Source organism: the organism of the source record quoted next, unplaced genomic scaffold, assembly GCF_019419815.1.
Source record: "Pyrus x bretschneideri cultivar Hongxiangsu unplaced genomic scaffold, Pyrus_bretschneideri_v1 Contig3, whole genome shotgun sequence".
Taxonomy (NCBI): Eukaryota; Viridiplantae; Streptophyta; class Magnoliopsida; order Rosales; family Rosaceae; genus Pyrus; species Pyrus x bretschneideri.
This window is the reverse complement of record NW_025999612.1, coordinates 7974435-7992592: the sequence shown is the minus strand read 5'-3', so window position 1 is coordinate 7992592 and position 18158 is coordinate 7974435. Positions and strand designations below refer to the sequence as shown.

Here is an 18158-nt window from a genome sequence, read left to right as displayed (position 1 = left end):
CTTGATCACTCTTCCCTACACCCAACTCCATTGCCGGTATGTTCCGGTCAATATACAGCAGCGTTCCCACAGCTCAATCTGCAGAGAAAGATCACCAGTGTGCAAAATACTTGGATAAGACTTCAAACTTTATGAGTTAGCAATAAATAAAGAAAATGGTTTCTTGGACTCTTTCTTTTTCTTAGAGAGGGGCTATTCCACTAAAAGTGTTTTGCGTATAAGCCCCCACCAATTCCTTTTGATGCTGCAGAACTTTCATAACCAAAACAATCAATGGCGTGGTAGCAAACAATAAATTCATAAACTAGTGAATTGAAAAACAAGAAAATATGTAACCACAGAGCTGCGGCCTACAGGAACATATAATATGTAGCCCCATTTGCTCCCTATATAAATTACAACCCCATTCGAAAGGGATTACAAAATCTGAGTTTTCATCATAACCTCACCCCTTGATATCTTTCATTCAAGCATTGCAGGTACACGTCAATTTGTAGTTCTTATTCCCTTTCACGTTTCTTACTTTTAAAGCTAAGTTCTTGGTTACATACACATATTTACAGTTATTTTTTGGACATGACGTCTGTTCTTTCTTAAAGAGTTGACACGTTTTTCTTACTTTTCTAGATTATACAAAGGTGTGTTGAGTGATGGGGGATACCAGTGACCATACCTTTGAGCTTATTGTAAAGAAAGAAGAACCTACTCTGGTGCCTCCTGAATCCGAAACGGAGAAGGGTCTGTACTACCTCTCGAACCTGGACCAGAACATTGCGGTCATAGTCCGAACCATGTACTGCTTCAAATCGGATTCAAAAGGGAACGAAGAAGCTGCGGAAGTCATAAAGAATGCATTGTCAAAAATTCTTGTTCATTATTACCCTTTTGCAGGAAAGTTAACTATCAGCGCAGAAGGGAAGCTGATTATCGATTGCACAGGAGACGGTGCTGTGTTTGTTGAAGCTGAAGCCAACTGCGAAATGGAAAAGATAGGTGACACAACAAAGCCTGATCCTAAGACTCTTGGGAATCTGGTTCATGATATTCCTGGTGCCAAGAACATACTTGAGATTCCTCTTTTGACAGTTCAGGTTCGAGTTTCCAAAAATTTCCATGCCTTCTTTCCCCTTTGAGAGATAATTTTGCTCATCCACCATTGATGGTCAACATCTCACTCAACACCGTCACATGTTAATATGACGAGTATTGAGTAGGGCTAATGCTGCGTCACGGGCATACTCTTTAATTTTGTAAGAATATATCCCCTCATAAAATGATGTCCAGTGCTTCAAAATAGATCACAAAATTTAGAACCTAAACTTTATGCATAATACTATCAGCATCACTTTTTCAGATTAAATATTGTGTACTTTTGATACACTAGAGTAACAAGTTGTTGTGAGCAATGTTATAAAGATAATGTTAAGGAGATCAAAATTTTAAACTAAAAATCAAGCGATGAGAAGAGACATGGTGCCTAAGGGCTTTGGCAGGCCATAGGCAGTTTTTTTTTACTTTTTTATTTTTATTTTTATTTTTATTTTTTATTAATAAATTTGTTATATATTATAAAATATAAATATATGTGTAATATTTTAGTAATATTTCTATTGGTTTTGTGTGGGGCCTCATTTTTTAATAAAAAAATATTGAGCCTTGCTTTCTCATAAAAAAAACTAAGACAAAAACTAATAAAGTGTATTTCCTATTAAAAAAACCCTAACTAAATAATGAAGTGCGTCACCTTCCTCCTGCAGTTCTACTCCGTCACCCCCCTGGTTTTCTCTGCATGATCCTTCCACAGCTCTCCCTCACTCTCTCTCTCTCCCCCTCCCTCCCTCTCTCTCTCTCTCTTCTTGTCATATCGCAGCGAAACGGAGAAACTTGAAGCTAGTCTTTGAGCGAGAGAGATTTTGTTTTTAAGTTGCAAAACTGCCGATGCCTAGGCCGTCTAGGCACCGCTTAAGGCCATCTCCAACGAGGAGTCCAGGGGGTCAAAGGGGTTGAAAATAGCCTGAAAACTGTCTCCAACCGAGGGTTAGGCCAAAGGTCTCGTGGGGCCCACTAGACAAAAAAGGACCAAAGGGCCAATCGGCTAGCCTAACCAGCCAGCCAGCCAGCCTTGGGCCGAGTCAGAATTTTCATTATTCATGTCGGTTATATTTGACAACATTGTACTTATTTCTGTCGGTTATATCCGACAATAATGGTAAGCCAAAATTTCAAATACAACGGCTAGTTACCGTTGGATTCAATTTTTTTTTTTTTTTTTATGAATTTAATTTGTAGTTTTTAGATATAAGTTGTAGTTTTTAAATTTAAATAATAAATTATGTTTGGCCCTATGACCCTTTGGCCCTTGGTTGGAGACGGTTTTTTGTAACATGTCTAAAACGAGCCTTTTGGCCCTCGGTTGGAGATGGAGGCAAATATAGCCATGTACTGTTCATTAAAATATTAATATCTTGAAGGGCCAGAGGACTAAAACGAGTCATCTGGCCAGCTTTCGGTTGGAAATGACCTAATAGCCTTGCTGATTTCTATTTTTCAGGTGACTAAATTCACATGCGGAGGGTTTGCTCTAGGGCTATGTATCAACCATTGTACGTCCGATGGTATCTCTGTAATGGAATTTATCAACTCATGGGGGGATACCGCAAGAGGCTTGCCGCTCAAGGTTGAGCCATTTCTTGATAGAAACATACTCAAACCCAGAAACCCACCAAAGATAGAGTTTACTCATGACGAATTCCTTCAGATCGAAGACATATCGGAAAACTCCAAGCTCTATGAGGAAGAAGAACTGCTATACAGCGCCTTCTGTTTCAACCCCGAGAAGCTCGAAAAGCTGAAGAAAATGGCCATGGAAGATGGGGTTCTTGAAAACTGCACAACATTTAAAGCGCTCTCCGCTTTTGTGTGGAGAGCTAGAACTAAGGCCTTGAGAATGAGACCGGATCAAAAAACGAAGCTCCTTTTCGCCGTTGATGGCCGCTCAAAACTTAAGCCACCAGTACCAGAAGGGTACTTTGGGAATGCAATTTTGTTGACACATGCACTGTGCAGTGCTGGGGAGTTACTGGAAAATCCGTTGTCATTTGCAGTTGGGTTAGTTGATAAGGCGGTTAAAATGGTGACGAGCAGTTATATGAGGTCGGTGGTCGATTACTTTGAAGTGACAAGAGCTAGGCCTTCTTTGGCAGCAACCCTTTTGATAACAGCTTGGTCCAAGCTTAGTTTCCACACAACTGACTTTGGCTGGGGAGAGCCTGTGTTTTCAGGGCCGGTGGGTTTGCCTGAGAAGAAGTAAGTTTGTTTCTACCTCGTGGAGAAGATAGGAAAAGCATAAATGTGCTTTTGGGTTTGCCAGCTTCTGCTATGGAGATCTTTGAAGATCTGACGAGGCAGATTTAAGTGGGAAGAACTTAATTACATACACCTAGATGTGTGACATCTCAGACAATAATACAATGTCATATATGTTTCAATTGTCCCACGTGATATTGTATTATTAGTTCCAAATGCCACAATGACATTCTGGGGTGTAAGCCTATCTCGATTTAAGGAGAATGAGAACCAATATTATTAAAAACCCTAATCCAAAACCAAGATTTGAAGAAAGAAATCTTGGGAATAAAAGGGTGGTAGTAGAAAGAAATTGCAAGTTTATTGTGCAAATTCGTAACTTCATCTCTATTTTATGTGTTTCATGTTATCAGGCCAACATCTGAATCAGATTTTCTTTTCAATAAGTACTACCATTTTCTTGTACTCATCATATCCATACCATTAATAACTAAGAAAGCTTCATTTTGTAGCAAACATTGACTTGAATTTCACCCATGATGATCGTTGATAGCACCTTCATGTAAACAAGTGGGGTGTGTGAGTGTGTAGGGTATGATCCTAATACCAAGACAATCCCAGATATTGCTATGATCAGTCGTCAACATGCATTCATACGATATAAAGAATGAACTCTACCAAGATTTGTATTTTCGTTGAATTTTTCTTAATAAAAAAAGCTGTCATTTCTCTTAAAATAAAAACTTAGGCTTCGACTTTGCTGATCTGATAACTGAGATTTTGGCAAGTCGACGAAACAAGTTCTAACTAAAGGAGGCAATAATTGAATATGAACCGTTTGATCGATTGAAAGTCTAGAACCCGGCAACAAACTCCCGCCATATAAGCCCCGTCATTATATTAGCCCCGGCGTAGATAAAGGTTGATGGGAGAGAAGAGGAGCTCCACAGTTCTTATTTCTGGGTGGAGATTTCCTTTCCTCTGTTAAAACAATATGTTTGAGAGAAGATAGTGGTCCGGTGAGTGGTGGTCAATGAATCAGAAGTGGCTCATGACCACCAAGAAACGGGTGACAGAAGCAAATTGAAGAGGATTCATGATCTCGAGATTGTGACTGAGAAATGGAAGATAGCAACCAAAGTGCTGTTCTTGATGGAAATTCTGAAAAAATAGCCTCAAATTATCATTACTGTCAGGCAATTGGATCAGTACAGCAGCCAGATTAGTCTCCCAAAACCCCACAGGGTGTCTGATTTTATTCAAAAATCGCCAAAACTTTGAAAATTGTGGAAGGGTCAGAGGGATTTTATGGTGTGGGATGACTAAGCAAGGTGAGGACTTGGTAAAAGAGGAGGACATGATACTTGAGGAAAATCAAGATACCGCAGCCGAATTCGTGACACGCTTTCTTATGATGTCTGTTGATAAAAGGCTGGCATTGGACAAGATTGTCCATTTCAGGAGGGATTTTGCTCTGCCAGTTGATTTCAGGACCAATTGGTTGCATAAATATCCCCAACATTTCAAGGTGGTTAAAGATAATGAGGCAGTTGAGCATTTGGAACTTGTTAACTGGAATCCTGCGTGGGCAATAACCGAGCTGGAGAAAAAGACAATGGGGATCACTGAGGCCAGTGATGGTCATGTCCCGGGCTTGTTTTCACTCTCTTCTCCGTTGAAGTTCCCCCCGAATTACAAAAAGGCATACACATATAAAGGAGCAATTGATCATTTTCAGAAAGGTCTTACTTTTCTCCATATGCAGATGCCAGGGGACTCAAAGCTGGCTCTAAAGAATTTGACAAGAGGGCAGTTGCTGTCATGCAATAGCTGCTTAGCTTTACTGTTGAGAAGAGATTGGTGACTGATCACCTGACTCATTTTCAATGCGAACTTGAAATGCCCCAGAAGCTTATGAGGCTTCTGCTGAAGCAGTTTGGCATCTTCTATGTTTTGGAGAGGGGAAGAGGTTTAGCGTGTTCTTGAGGGAAGCTTACAAGGATTCGGAGCTGATTGAGAAATGCCCCTTGGTGGTTTGGAAGGAAAAAGTCCAAAGCCTTATCGGTTACAGGGGAAAGAAGAAGATTGAAGCTTTTAGTGACATGGAAGACATGGCAGACAATGGTTTCTGTGAAAGCGATCTGGAAAGTGAGGACATCATTGAGTTGCAGCTTGAGCAAGAGGAGAAAGTGGATGACTTGGAGGATGATTCACTTGCAGATGATTCTGAAATGGAGATTGAAGAGATCTGCAGTGCCTATGACTATGAGGATACTAAATGTCAAGGCCTACAAGGGACAGATGCCCCCACTATCAGATTTGTGAGAATTTGGTACAACAGTAAATAGTTAACCTGTAATTGAATTAGCAATTTCACTTTTTTTTTTTGGTTTTATCTTACTTGTATTGGTTTGAACTTGCCCCTGCTAAATTGAACGATGAAAAATTAGCAAACTTGGGCCTGACTACAAATCATTGTAGCTATGTTTCATGTCATGTTTTTAGATTGGAATCAGCTGCTGGATGGTTACAAGGACATCGCCAGTCAAGTTTCTTGAGCAGTAGATGCCGGGACCGCGCACAAGGGCTTTCACAGTGTGGATGTTTATTGGCTAAAATTTCTTGGCCGCAATTTTCACATGCCAATCACCACGTACCTTGTAGAAAACAAAAAAAAATAAAAGAAAAGGAACAGCTCTACCACAAGAGGTTTTTCGGTGTGTTTTACAATTCATTCATGTTATGATATGCAGTGGCTAAGCCATGTATTGTTGACAGGGTCAGTTTGGTGCCTAGTGCGAAAGTTCAAAATGTGCCCTTTTTTAATACAAAAACATATGTTTAAAATAAATATTTTGCGAGGATAATCACATGTATGTGTAAAAAATTCATCACTAGTAGCATGCAAAATGCCTTTCAATTTCTGTCATGTATGTGTAAAATTTTATTCACATCAACCAAATTATGATTAAAAACAAATGGAAAATCACATATACGCAAAACACATCAAACACATCCAATACATCCCAATCCAATCACATATTCATCCAATCATATAAAACAACATATCCCACTAAATTAATCTCAACTGCATACCATGTGAACCACCAAGTTGTTGAAGAGAAGAGCATGCAAGAGCCGGCGGTGCAACTCCGATGACCAGTTTTGCCTTTGTTTCCCTGTCCATCTTTCTCTTCTTTCTCTTCTTTCTTGTTGTTCCCACCACTGTCTCCACTCACAGTGTCTGTGGTGGAACTAGTAGCTGGAGCTGAAGAAGGTTCTTTAGCCACCGGTCCATTTGTCATTCCAATGTTTTTTTCCCCTTTGGAAATGCTGAAAAGCACCCCATTTCTCTTCATCTCCATCACTATAGCCTTTAACTTGATCTTCCTGCCATTACCCTACACCTAAAAATCCATACTTTCCACTTCTTCACATCAAAATTTATAAGCAACCAAACAAAAGGGCAGTCACAAAATTTACTAAAATTGATGAAGGTGGAGTCTTTTTTTTATACCTCTTTGAGTGGTGTATCTGGAGTTGTATGAAATCCGTGTTAATGGAATGAATTCCTCAAAAACATGCCCCTCACTTGAAGTCTGCTCAAAACACTCAGATTGTCCATGCAGATAACTTGCGGTTGCATCTGAAATCTGCTGCTTGCAGCTCTTAATAGCTACAAAAAAACCCCCAATTTTGAAAACAGAAACCAGAACAATTCAAGCAAAAGAAACGAAGCTTCCGACTCAGAAAACACAAATTAAGCTGAAATTTGAAAAGGGTACTGTGTTCTCCGTAGTACCTTGGGCTTGGGCAGTTGGGTGACAAGCTCCAAGCAGAGAGGGAGCTCCCTCTGAAAAACTTGAATCTTATGCCGCTCCTCCATGCCCAAAACCTGGACGACTTGTCCCCTCCAGATCCCTTTTATGTTATATTGTTTTTTTAATCCCCAAAACCTAGACAAGTTATCCCTTCCGGCCTTTATTTTGGGCTTTGGACAAAAACAAAAAAAATTACACCTAATTATTTGAATTTTGTTTTTTGGATGCCCCTTTCAACTTTAGGCCCTGGACAATTGCCCCGGTTGCACTGTGCCTGGGCCAAGCCTGATTGTTGATGGGAGATGCGAAGATTAAAAGGGTAAAAGGTGCCAAAATAACTTAGACAACTAAATCCTTTTAGCTTTTTAGCCAAAATGATCCTTGAGATTTGTATTACTTCTCACTTTGGTCACTGAGATTTGAAATCAATAAAATTGGTCCTTGAGATTGTCCACCATCATTTATTGTGGTCATTCCGTGAATAGTTAAGTTAAATAAATATCAAAATGACAAAAATACCCTTAATTTAATAAACAGGAGGTCAAAATTGAGGATATTTTTGTCGTTTTATCATTATTTAATGGATATTTTTCATAGAATGACCAAAATGATTGATAATAGACAAACTCAAGAACCAATTCTATCAATTTCAAATCTCTGGGATCAAAGTGAGGAGTTATGCAAACCATGTCTAACCAAGAACTTCTAACCATGTCTCACTTGTGGCGCAGTGAAGTGAGGTGAGTTTTGGAATGATTCGAAGATTTTGCAACTAAGGTCATATCATGGACTTCCAAGATATTGCGATATCCCTAACGGTAAAGACATAACCATTTGAGGATTTTGCCTTGTGTAGGTTTGATAAGCAACCAGCGTCAGCATAACAAATAAGGCAAACATCATTCTGAGGATCAGGGGGGTTGGATTTGCTCAAGATGCGTTGGGATTTGCCCTCATAGTACCTTCAAGGTACGCTTTAATACCAAATCAGTGGTTGCGTGTAGGCGCGGTGTTGCATCTTTACCAAGATCAACAACGAAGGAGATGTCCTGTCTAAATACAATGAGCTAGGTACAACGAAGGAGATGTCCTCTTTAAGAGTCTCATTTGCATGTAACGTATGGACGATCAAAGGTATACTCAAAGGTGACACATTCGGAGTATAGTTCGACTGGTAGACCAAAATACCGTCAGAACAATGCTTCAACTTCAGGTTAAGGCATAAACGTGTTTTCTCAAGATTCTTCATCTCAAATTCCATCTTCAGGTGCAAGGCAGTTTTCTCAAGCTCTTCCGAAGTCTTAGTGAGATTCGTGTCAACGACATAAACTGTAACTCTAGCAATTTGGAATAAGACTTCATAGTTTAACACGCAAGGGCATAATTCATATCCCTGACTGATCAAATAATCATGTAGACGAGTATATCACATCTATCGGATTTTTCAATCCGTAAGGGAACTCCTCAAAACGAGTTACAAGGGTGTTCCGTGGTTTTGGAACTATTTGAACCAGTCCATGTAATTCTTCGAGAACTTACATGTAAATCTCCGGATCTATATCCCCATGGAGAAAACACTAACCACATTTCATAATGCTGCTATCAATCACATGATGTTTTGAGATAAACCTTGCGCTATAAGGCGTGCATCATATCGCACTATTTCATTCATCTCATAACGCTTCATTTCCTACTTGTAACACAACAGGGTTACCTTGGGCTGTGTAGGAATGACAGGTCCAATACACACTTTGGTAAGGAATTTGACATAGATTGTAACTTTAGTTGTCCAATCAGTTCTACATTGTCACTTAATCAACGGAACATGGTTCGATATCGTCTCTTTTCTTTTATGTCGGTAGCTACCATATAAGTGAAAACATCATCGATGATAATCTCATTTCAATTCCATTTAGCTCATCTAAACTAGTATACTGAACCAAGAAATTTAAGTCTCGGGAGAAATCTGGATTAATCTCATGAGATGGAAATGATTTGAGACAGCGATCGAGTTTAGATTCATTGTTGTGCCATGTCTTCCTCTTCCAGGGAAGTGAATCCTGCGAACCAAATGATCTGTCGTGCTCCAGGCCAAGACAGATTGATTGGCTATCCGCCGGTGTACCGGACTATCCAACAGGGGCATCCAAACTGTCCAATAGGGACAACACACCCTCCAGAGATGTTGACTCGACGTCCGTTGAGTACGTCTATCCTTGCAGAAATGTTTGCAGTTGGTATATGATCTCGTCACTTTAGCTAAATCAGAGGAATGCGTCTGGGGCAACATTCTGAAAACTAAAATGCATCGCACTTGCTTATCACACTTGTGCGGTATAGGGATCGAGATGAGATATAGTGGGCAATGTCCATGCAAATTCGCACCGTTCTCCAGGAACGTTGACGTTCTTATCTCTCCCTAACGGCTGGAATACTGTCTCATTAAAGTGACAACCCACAAATGAGGGGTAAAGAGATTGCATGCAAGGGCTCTAAGAGAGCTAGTGTGAAGGAGTATCATGATCGACAAAAGATACACATCCTTCTTTGAGGACCTATGGTGGTACGTTGCGACGGCACAACTTGGCACATGGAATGCATACCCAAATGGGTAAATACGAAAATCGTCAGGTTCGTACCTAGTAACCAATTGTAACGTCATATAGATTGGGTGGCAATGGGCCTCAAGGCGGACCAACATAACTGCGTACAAGATTGCATAGCCCTAGGCAAAAACCAAAAACTTGGTATGTTCACCAAAATTCGGGCGATCATTTAAATTGCGCTTTATGATCATTAGGCGAGGCTATTTGGGGTGAACATGAGAATTCGATGTTCAATTAGAAACCCAAAAAGACATGCAATACTTTAGCGAAAACCTTCGATATAAACTGTCCGGCATTATCCAGTCTCCCGGACCTTAAGGGATAAGTAAGGTGGTAAGCCCTTAATTGGCCATAAGGTTTAGCAGCAATGTGTGTGGACAAATATATGACCAGTTTGTTGATTCATCAACCAAAACCATAAGTATTTATATGGTCCGTATTTTGGTTGGATTAGTCCTATATATATTCCTTTGAATCCACCGTGAAAAGAGAGTCGTGTTGTATCTTTGTGAGGAATGATATAGAAAATCAATTTCCCTAATGAGCATGCTTGGAAAAGTGTGCTTGTAGGCACAATATCCTTACTTCAGATAAGGAGATGCATTGTAGCATCATTGTTTGACCTAAGTGTCCCAAAAGGTCGTGCCAAAGCAAATAAACTACTCAATCACCAGGCTTCAAACCGGCCGCATGTGGTGTATTCCCAGTTGGGAGACAACCTATTGGCCCCAAATCAAAGTTTCAGACTCATTTTTGGAGGTGGTGCAAAGATATTTCACTCTATTTTCTTCAATGGTTTCATTTATGATCATTGTCATCTCGAATATCCTTAAAAACTCAACGTCAGGGAGAATTTAAGGTCCCTTAAATAGTAATTCAGTACCATACAACGAGGAGCGTGCCAAATGCTCTTAATCAGGTTAGATAGACCTGAAGTCGTTGTTAGAGATGTGATTTAGGTGTAAAGTTAGTGTGCGTAGTACCCATTCATCCACACAACTAACTTTCCCACATTCCAACCTAATCACATGTTTAATTGAATCGGTCACATGTATTAAGAAACATGATTCAATTAACTCATATTCAAGGACAATATCAATAAGATTATCCATAAGTAAAACATACACCAAACTTGAATCCAAGAACATGGAAAAATGTTCACAAAGTAGATGGTTTACTAAGGGGATTCGGCCAACAAGGCCATCCATGTGAAAATTCTGCTTTTCCAACAATGTTTGGTGGAGCAAAATTAGTCTCACATATTGACTACTAGAATGGTACTCCTTAACAACATTGGTAGGGGCACGAACAGGTGCATAACCAATAATCGATTCCATCAAGGCGGAAGAAGATTCTACAGGGTTAAGGTTCAGGAATATTATCCCTTATTCTTGAAGTTTTAGGTCTTATGTGCCAAGGATCATGCTTCGGGCATGATGCCACACCTTGGCAGGCCCTAATTCTACCATATGCTATAAAAACAAACTCCAAATTGGATTGTGAGAGAGTATGCCATTCGGTGTATCCCTCCTAAAGCGGTGCATCACCATTCAGTTAGGTTTTGACCGAACTGGGTCGAGCTATTCGGTAGACTCCAGCCGAACTGAGTCTGTACCGTTCTCTCACGTTTGTGGTAGTAATCAAATCCGTGAATTTAGTAAACTTCTACTTTCTACACTAATGCTTCAGGGGCGAGTTAGAAACATGGAAGGATGAGAAAAATATTCTCCGGTCAAAATTCGATCGGATTTATAAACTTCAGAATTGTACTCATTCATGGACGTAATCATGGTGTGCTTCGGGCAATATGTCACATGATCATACGGTCCATAGGAGCAAGCCAAAGAGCCATGGAATCCTCGTTCAAGAGGTATTTCCATTGATAATGCTTCGAGCATAAGTCTTCGAATAAAGATCATGGCGGAGGCTTATTCAGCTCTTCCTTGCCATTGTTGGCTTCAATGGTTTCTCAGCTTCTTGATAGTCAAGTGGAGTTTCATGTCTTGTACACCACATGAAGTGGTTTCTATTAGAAACGCCCAAATCAGGAAAATCGAACTTGTTACGGTACGACAATCCACTGAATGGAGGGAACATGATTATGATTAGTGTTATGGGAATGAATCATCCATAAGCATCAAAGTTAGAATATTCAAGTTCTAAGACATGGTTTCCATGAAAAAATGTTGGGTTTTCATGGGTGTATTGTTTTATGAAAACTTCGGGTTTCAAAGGCACTAAATTTGAAACTGCAGGTTCAATTTAGTTTATGAATGTTTAGTTCATAATAGAGAGGTTCCTGTAAGAACACAGAATGCAATATGCTGATTTAAGTGTAGTGGATTTAAGGTTCTTCGGGAACTCAAGTGTGAGCGCTTCGGGACTACGAAAGGATGTCAACGGTTCAAAGAAAAGAAATAAAATATTGAATCGTTAATGTCCAAAAGTGGACTTCAGGTTAATAATTTTGGATTCATTGTTAGATTAATGGACTGTAGGTCACTTTTAATTAATTCAATAGATCGGGACCATTCGGGATCGATTGTAGAAGCAAAATAATGACTTCGGGTTATAATCATTTTAGATGGCTTCAGGCCAAATAATTAAGAAAATTAAGCCTAAAGAAGGCTTAGCCGTGGGCACCCCAACCTAGTTGGGTGCAGGCAAAAAGCAGAATGGGCCAAAAAATGATTTTGTTTGTGAGATTCATGGCAGCCCAACAACGATCTGATGGCTGTTGTCCAAAAAGAAAGGCCTGCAGCAAAGTTGCAGGTTTGGGCTTCGGTTATGGCTGCAAGGAGCAGCCTAATTTGCATGCAGACTGCAGGCGTGCAGAAAAGATGGGCTAAGAAAAAGAAAAAAAATATTACAAGCAGCAAACTTGCTGCTGCAACGTGGGCCAAGTTAGGTTGGGATAAGCCTAGCAAACCAAAGGCTTGCGGCGTGTGGGCTGCAGCAAAGCGGGGGCCCAGCAAACGGCTTCAGCCCGTGCTTAGGACTCGGGGGTGAACCGAGGGCTGCGGGCCCTTGGGTAAGTTAACCCATATTTTTTTCTCTTTGTTTTTTTTCGACATTGTTAGGCTTAGGAAAACCCTAGAATTGCTTCTAATTTATTTTGATTCTTTGACTCATAAATTCCACATAGCAAGAATTGCGTAATGCATGAAACAAATATATATAATGACAAAATATATGAACATATACAATATATATATCGAAAGGAAAATATAAATATAGGGGGTTCATGCGTCATGGGGAATGTTTACATGCTTCACAGTCGTTTCAAATATCTTACTTTATTTGAAGCATACCTGATTGGCAGAAAACAATAAAAGCCTTTGAATTTGTAGAAGATCCTTCTCAGAAAGCCGGAATTGCATCTCTAATGCGTTGTATCACATTCAACACAGAAAAATTAAATTGAATCAATAGCATGTAGATCAATTCAAAATAATAAATTAATCATAAAAAGAATGATTAAAACGTAATACTCCCCTGATTGAAGAATAAACTCTCTTTAGCGCATCGTCAAGAGCGTGCTGATAACGTGTTGTAGGCATTATTTACTGAACAATTATGGAGGCCATAGAGAGATAGAAAGGTGCAGCAATAGTAGAGAGAAAGAGAGAGATATGTAATTGTGGGTGTGTGTTATTCCACCCTTTTGTGCCTTTATTTATAGTAGTAGGGAAGGTTAATTTCTTACCCTTTAGGATTACAACTCTTAATAGGTAATCTACTCCTAATAGGAATTTAAGAGATATCCCTAGATATACTAGGATTTACATAATCACATTCCTAATCTAATAGGACTGCAACACTTTTGGCTTTTTAGCCAAAATGATCCTTGAGATTTGTATTCCTCCTTACTTTAGTCCCTGAGATTTGAAAATAATAAAATTGGTCCTGAGATTGTCCACCATCATTTATTGTGGTTATTCCATGAATAGTTATGTTAAATAAATATCAAAATAATAAAAATACCCCCCAATTTAATAAACAAGAGGTCAAAATTGATGAAAATTGAGGATATTTTTGTCGTTTTATCCTTATTTAATGGATATTTTTCATAGAATGACCAAAATGATTGATGATAGACAAACTCAGGAACCAATTCTATCGATTTCAAATATCTAGGATCAAAGTAAGGAGTTATGCAAATCTCAAGTACTATTTTGGCTAAAAAACCAATCCTTTTAGATAGTAGACAATATTAACTTAGTTTATTATTTATCAATACAAACAAGTTATAATCGTTGCTGATGATGTTTCATGTCATGTGAGAACATCATACAATAGGCTAATTATCAACCAAGTGACTTCACTTTGCTATGAACTATCCGAATATTCGAAGGAGAATTTGGACTAACCAGAATACTCGAAGGACTAACCGTACTATTTAAAGGAGGATCTATGCACCGTTTTTTATAGTATCGTTCTATTACGTAATAAGGTCCTAGAGTCTACTATGAATAACAACTAATTAAATAATAATTTAATTAATCAATAATCATATCATATCCAAGGTTTAATTGATGTTCACGTAAATATCGATAGCTCAATTTACGGATATATGGACAGATATTTTTAAAGATATTTTATATGTAAAGTAATATTTGGTATAAAAATTAAGTATTTAATTATATCTAATTAATTTCATTTTATATAGAGTATTTTGTTATTAAATTTCCAATCTATAATATATCTGTAGGTAAATTTATTTTATGTAAATATTAGTTACTGCCTACTGGGCACTTTTATTTTACATCATTATCTTTTAATCATGTGTGCCGAGTTAATCCAAGCTGAACGGAATGAACGGTTCCCCAATATTTTTTTTAACTTAAAGCCTAAACGGTCCGTTTTTTATTTTCTTATTTTACCAGGACCGAAACGACATTGTTTAGGCCTGAATTTTACAAAAATATTAAAGCTGCACGCAGCAGCAATGGAAAACTGCAGTCTGCAGATCCCGCGAGACCAGAGCCAGAAGGGCGGCAGCACAACAAACTAAGATTTCTAGTAGAGGTGGGGTTGAAGGGGAGCGAAAGGTGCAATCGTACAACATTCCCAAGTTTGAAGGGGTCCCTAAAAATTTGTGTTATCATCTTTATATGTAATAATGTTATAGATCTTAAAGTTAGAATATTTGAAGTTTTTTTTTTCTTATTTGGTTGTTTAAGATTGAACTGATTTTGATTATTTAGTGAATGTTATGTTTATAACCCTTTTTACTTATTATTTAATGACATTTGTAAGCATACAATCAATGAATCCTAAAGTTTGTTTTGATTTAAGTTATTGCTTTCTAACACCAATACATTGTCCTACTTTTTTTTTTTGTGAAAAAAAATAAAATAAAATAAAAACCATCTTTAAAAGAGGCCCTTTTACAAATTTCGTAGCCCCCAAAATCATAGAGACAACTCTGATTTCTAAGCTTCTTTCCCAGCTAGAGGAAGGGCGGCCGTCCCTCTCTATGCCTTAACAGCTTCGCCACTAATGATATATATGTAGACAAAAATAAATAGGGTAAATTACATTTACATACATCAGGTTTGGGGCCTATTTCAATTCCTTACAATATCTTCAAAACATTTCACTTTCATACCTTAAGTACTATTTTATTTCAAAATAATACATTCGTTACATTTTCCATCCATGGATCCGATAAGTGCTGACGTGGATGTCAAATGTGTGCCACGTGGCAAAAATTTTGTTTTTTAATTTTTTTTTTAAAAACCTGAATTTTCTCAAAAAAAAAAAAAAAAAAAAAAAAGGTAAATTACACTATACCACCTCAGGTTTAAGCTCAATTTCAATTCTTACAACATCTTTAAAACATTTCACTTTCATACCTCAAGTACTATTTTATTTCAATATAATACATCCGTTAAATTTTCCATCCATTGGTCTGTTAAGAGCTGACGTGGCAATCATATTTGTGCCACATGGCATTTTTTTTTTATATATACATTAAACAATAATTAATTAAAGAAAAGTTTATAAAAACAAAAACAAAAACGCAGAAACCCATCCCTTTCCCCGCAACCCTCCACCCCTCTCCTCTACTCTGTTCACCTCCCCAACCGATCCATGCCGTTGACTTCCCTTTCTTTAAACCCTGCGCCCCCAAATCCTCAAAAGCCTAAAAAAACCCTATTTCTGTCGCACCCTTCGCCCTTGACCTCCAAATCGAAATATCCACAAATCCTAACCCCGACTCTGCTGCCACATTCACCTTGAAATCCTAGCAGGGCGGGACGGCGACGTTCGATCTGCCAATTAATACAGCGGTTATCTAAGAACCCTTTTGGGGTTTTTAAGATCTCCCTTCTCTCTCCACACCCGACGCCCAGAAGAACTCACACCCAGATCCCACAGAAAAACTCACGCCTGACCCCACCGTATGCGTCGCTCTGTCGGAGGCGCGCAGTGTGCGCTGGATTGACTAATACGACGGAAGATGGGTTTTTGGAGATCATTTTTGCTGATGCGACAAGGTTGGTGAGGCTGAGGCACCCCAGGGTGGTGCACATGGTGCAGGCTCTGGATGAGAACAAGAATGTCATGGCAATGGTGACTGCCGGATCTGAGTCAGCCGAATCTGTCCATGGGGTGCAGGTGTTCGCGACGGAGGCGAAATAATCGATTCTGGAGCACCAGGTGAGGGGTGCGCATGATAAGGGGTGGGGTGAGGGGTAGTGGGGAGGTGGGGGTGGGGTAGGATGGGGGGGTTTGGGTTGCGAGGAAGGGGAAGGGATCGGTTGGGGGAGGAGATGGGGGTTGCAGGGAAGGGGAAGGGATGGGTTTCTGGGGGTTTTTGTTTTTTTTTTAACTTTTCTTTAATTAATTATTTTTAAATGCATAAATTTTTTATTTTGCCACGTGGCACAAATTTGGCTGCCACGTCAGCACAAATGTGGATCCCATATTTGCCAGGTCATCACTTAACGGTTTACTTAACGGATGTAAGAAATTGAAATAAAACGATAGTAAATGTATGAAATTGAAATGCTTTAAAGATGTTGTAAAGAATTAAAATCGAGCGAAAACTTGAGCGGGTAAAATGTAATTTACCTTTTTTTTTTTTCAATTTTCTTTTCTTTTTTTGAGAAAATTCAAGTTTTTTTAAAAAATTAAAAAAATATTTTATTTGCCATGTGACAGACATTTGGCAGCCACGTGGCATATATGTGGCAGCCACGTCAACATTTAATAGATCAATGGATGAAAAATGTAACGGGGGTATTATTTTGAAATAAAATAGTACTTAAGGTATGAAAGTGAAATGTTTTAAAGATGTTGTAAGGAATTGAAACAGACCCCAAACCTGAGGTATGAAAATGTAATTTACCCAAATAAATAATACCATGCGACAAAGTCTTTCCTGGATTCAGTTTCATTATTTACTACAGAAGCAGAGTATACAGTTTCAATACTTGCTGCTCAAGAGTGTGTTTGGCTTCGACGACTTGTGAGCGACGTTTATCTACCTATTGACAAGCCAACAATTCTATTTGGGGACAATCATAGTGGTATCAAACTTGCATCCAATCCAGTGTATCATGCCCGAACAAAACACATTGAGATTGAGCACCAATCACTTCATTTGTGAGAAGGTATTGAATGGAACAATTGTTGTCAAGTTCGTTCGTAGTGCAGAGAATATTACAGACATCTTAACCATGACTATTGGGCTAGAGTATTCACTTAACTCGTTTGGAAGTACTTTTAAAATAACTGAAAACGCTTTTAGAGAAAATGTTTTTAGGATCAATGCTTAGTTGAATCCACGCAAGTGAATCCTGAAAAAGCACTTCAAATGTTTCTGGAACCCAACCATGCAAGTGAATCCTGATAAAGCACTTGAACTACTTTCTGAAAGAAGCACATAATTAGTTTCAGGAAGCACTTCAAATGTTTCTGGAACTCAAAATTATTTTCTTTAAAAACGCTTTCAGTCATTTTAAAAGCACTTTCAAATGAGCCCTATTACATTACTAATTTTGAATTGAAAAACTGATATTCATATGACCGGTGTGAATAAGATAATCCAAACAAAACCAGATTAGTTATATAACAAAGAACTAGCAGCAAAAGCCAACAATCAGTTGACAACCAGGGAAGTAATCCAAATACTATATCTTAATAAACTAAAATATTTCCTACAAATTAAAAAGATAAATGGACAAAACAAAACCTGGATAAGGATGATGCAGGGCCAAATTTTGTTGCACAAAACTAATGAGCAAGGAAAGCAAGCATTAATGAACAAAGAAAATCGATGTCTTTGTGACCAAAGCACACTTAGCCGTCGTTCTTTGAATTAATCTACTTGTATTGCATTTCTTTGAAGCACTTGAATTACATATGTTTGCACAAAATTAATCACCATTAAGTATTAACGATGATATATACATGA

At 38.5% G+C, this 18158-nt stretch overlaps 1 protein-coding gene and 1 pseudogene across 1 annotated transcript; both read left to right on the top strand.

Annotated features, from left to right (window-relative positions):
* Nucleotides 1-14: 14 nt before the first annotated feature.
* On the top strand, nucleotides 15-3771 carry LOC103964024 (omega-hydroxypalmitate O-feruloyl transferase). The gene is given in 4 exon segments (XM_009376899.3): nucleotides 15-479; nucleotides 628-1091; nucleotides 2552-3299; nucleotides 3302-3771. Coding segments are annotated over 3 exon segments (1302 nt in total). The 5' UTR covers nucleotides 15-479; nucleotides 628-650; the 3' UTR covers nucleotides 3415-3771.
* A 139-nt stretch (nucleotides 3772-3910) lies between these two features.
* On the top strand, nucleotides 3911-6817 carry LOC103964075 (annotated as a pseudogene).
* The last annotated feature ends 11341 nt before the right edge of the window (nucleotides 6818-18158 follow it).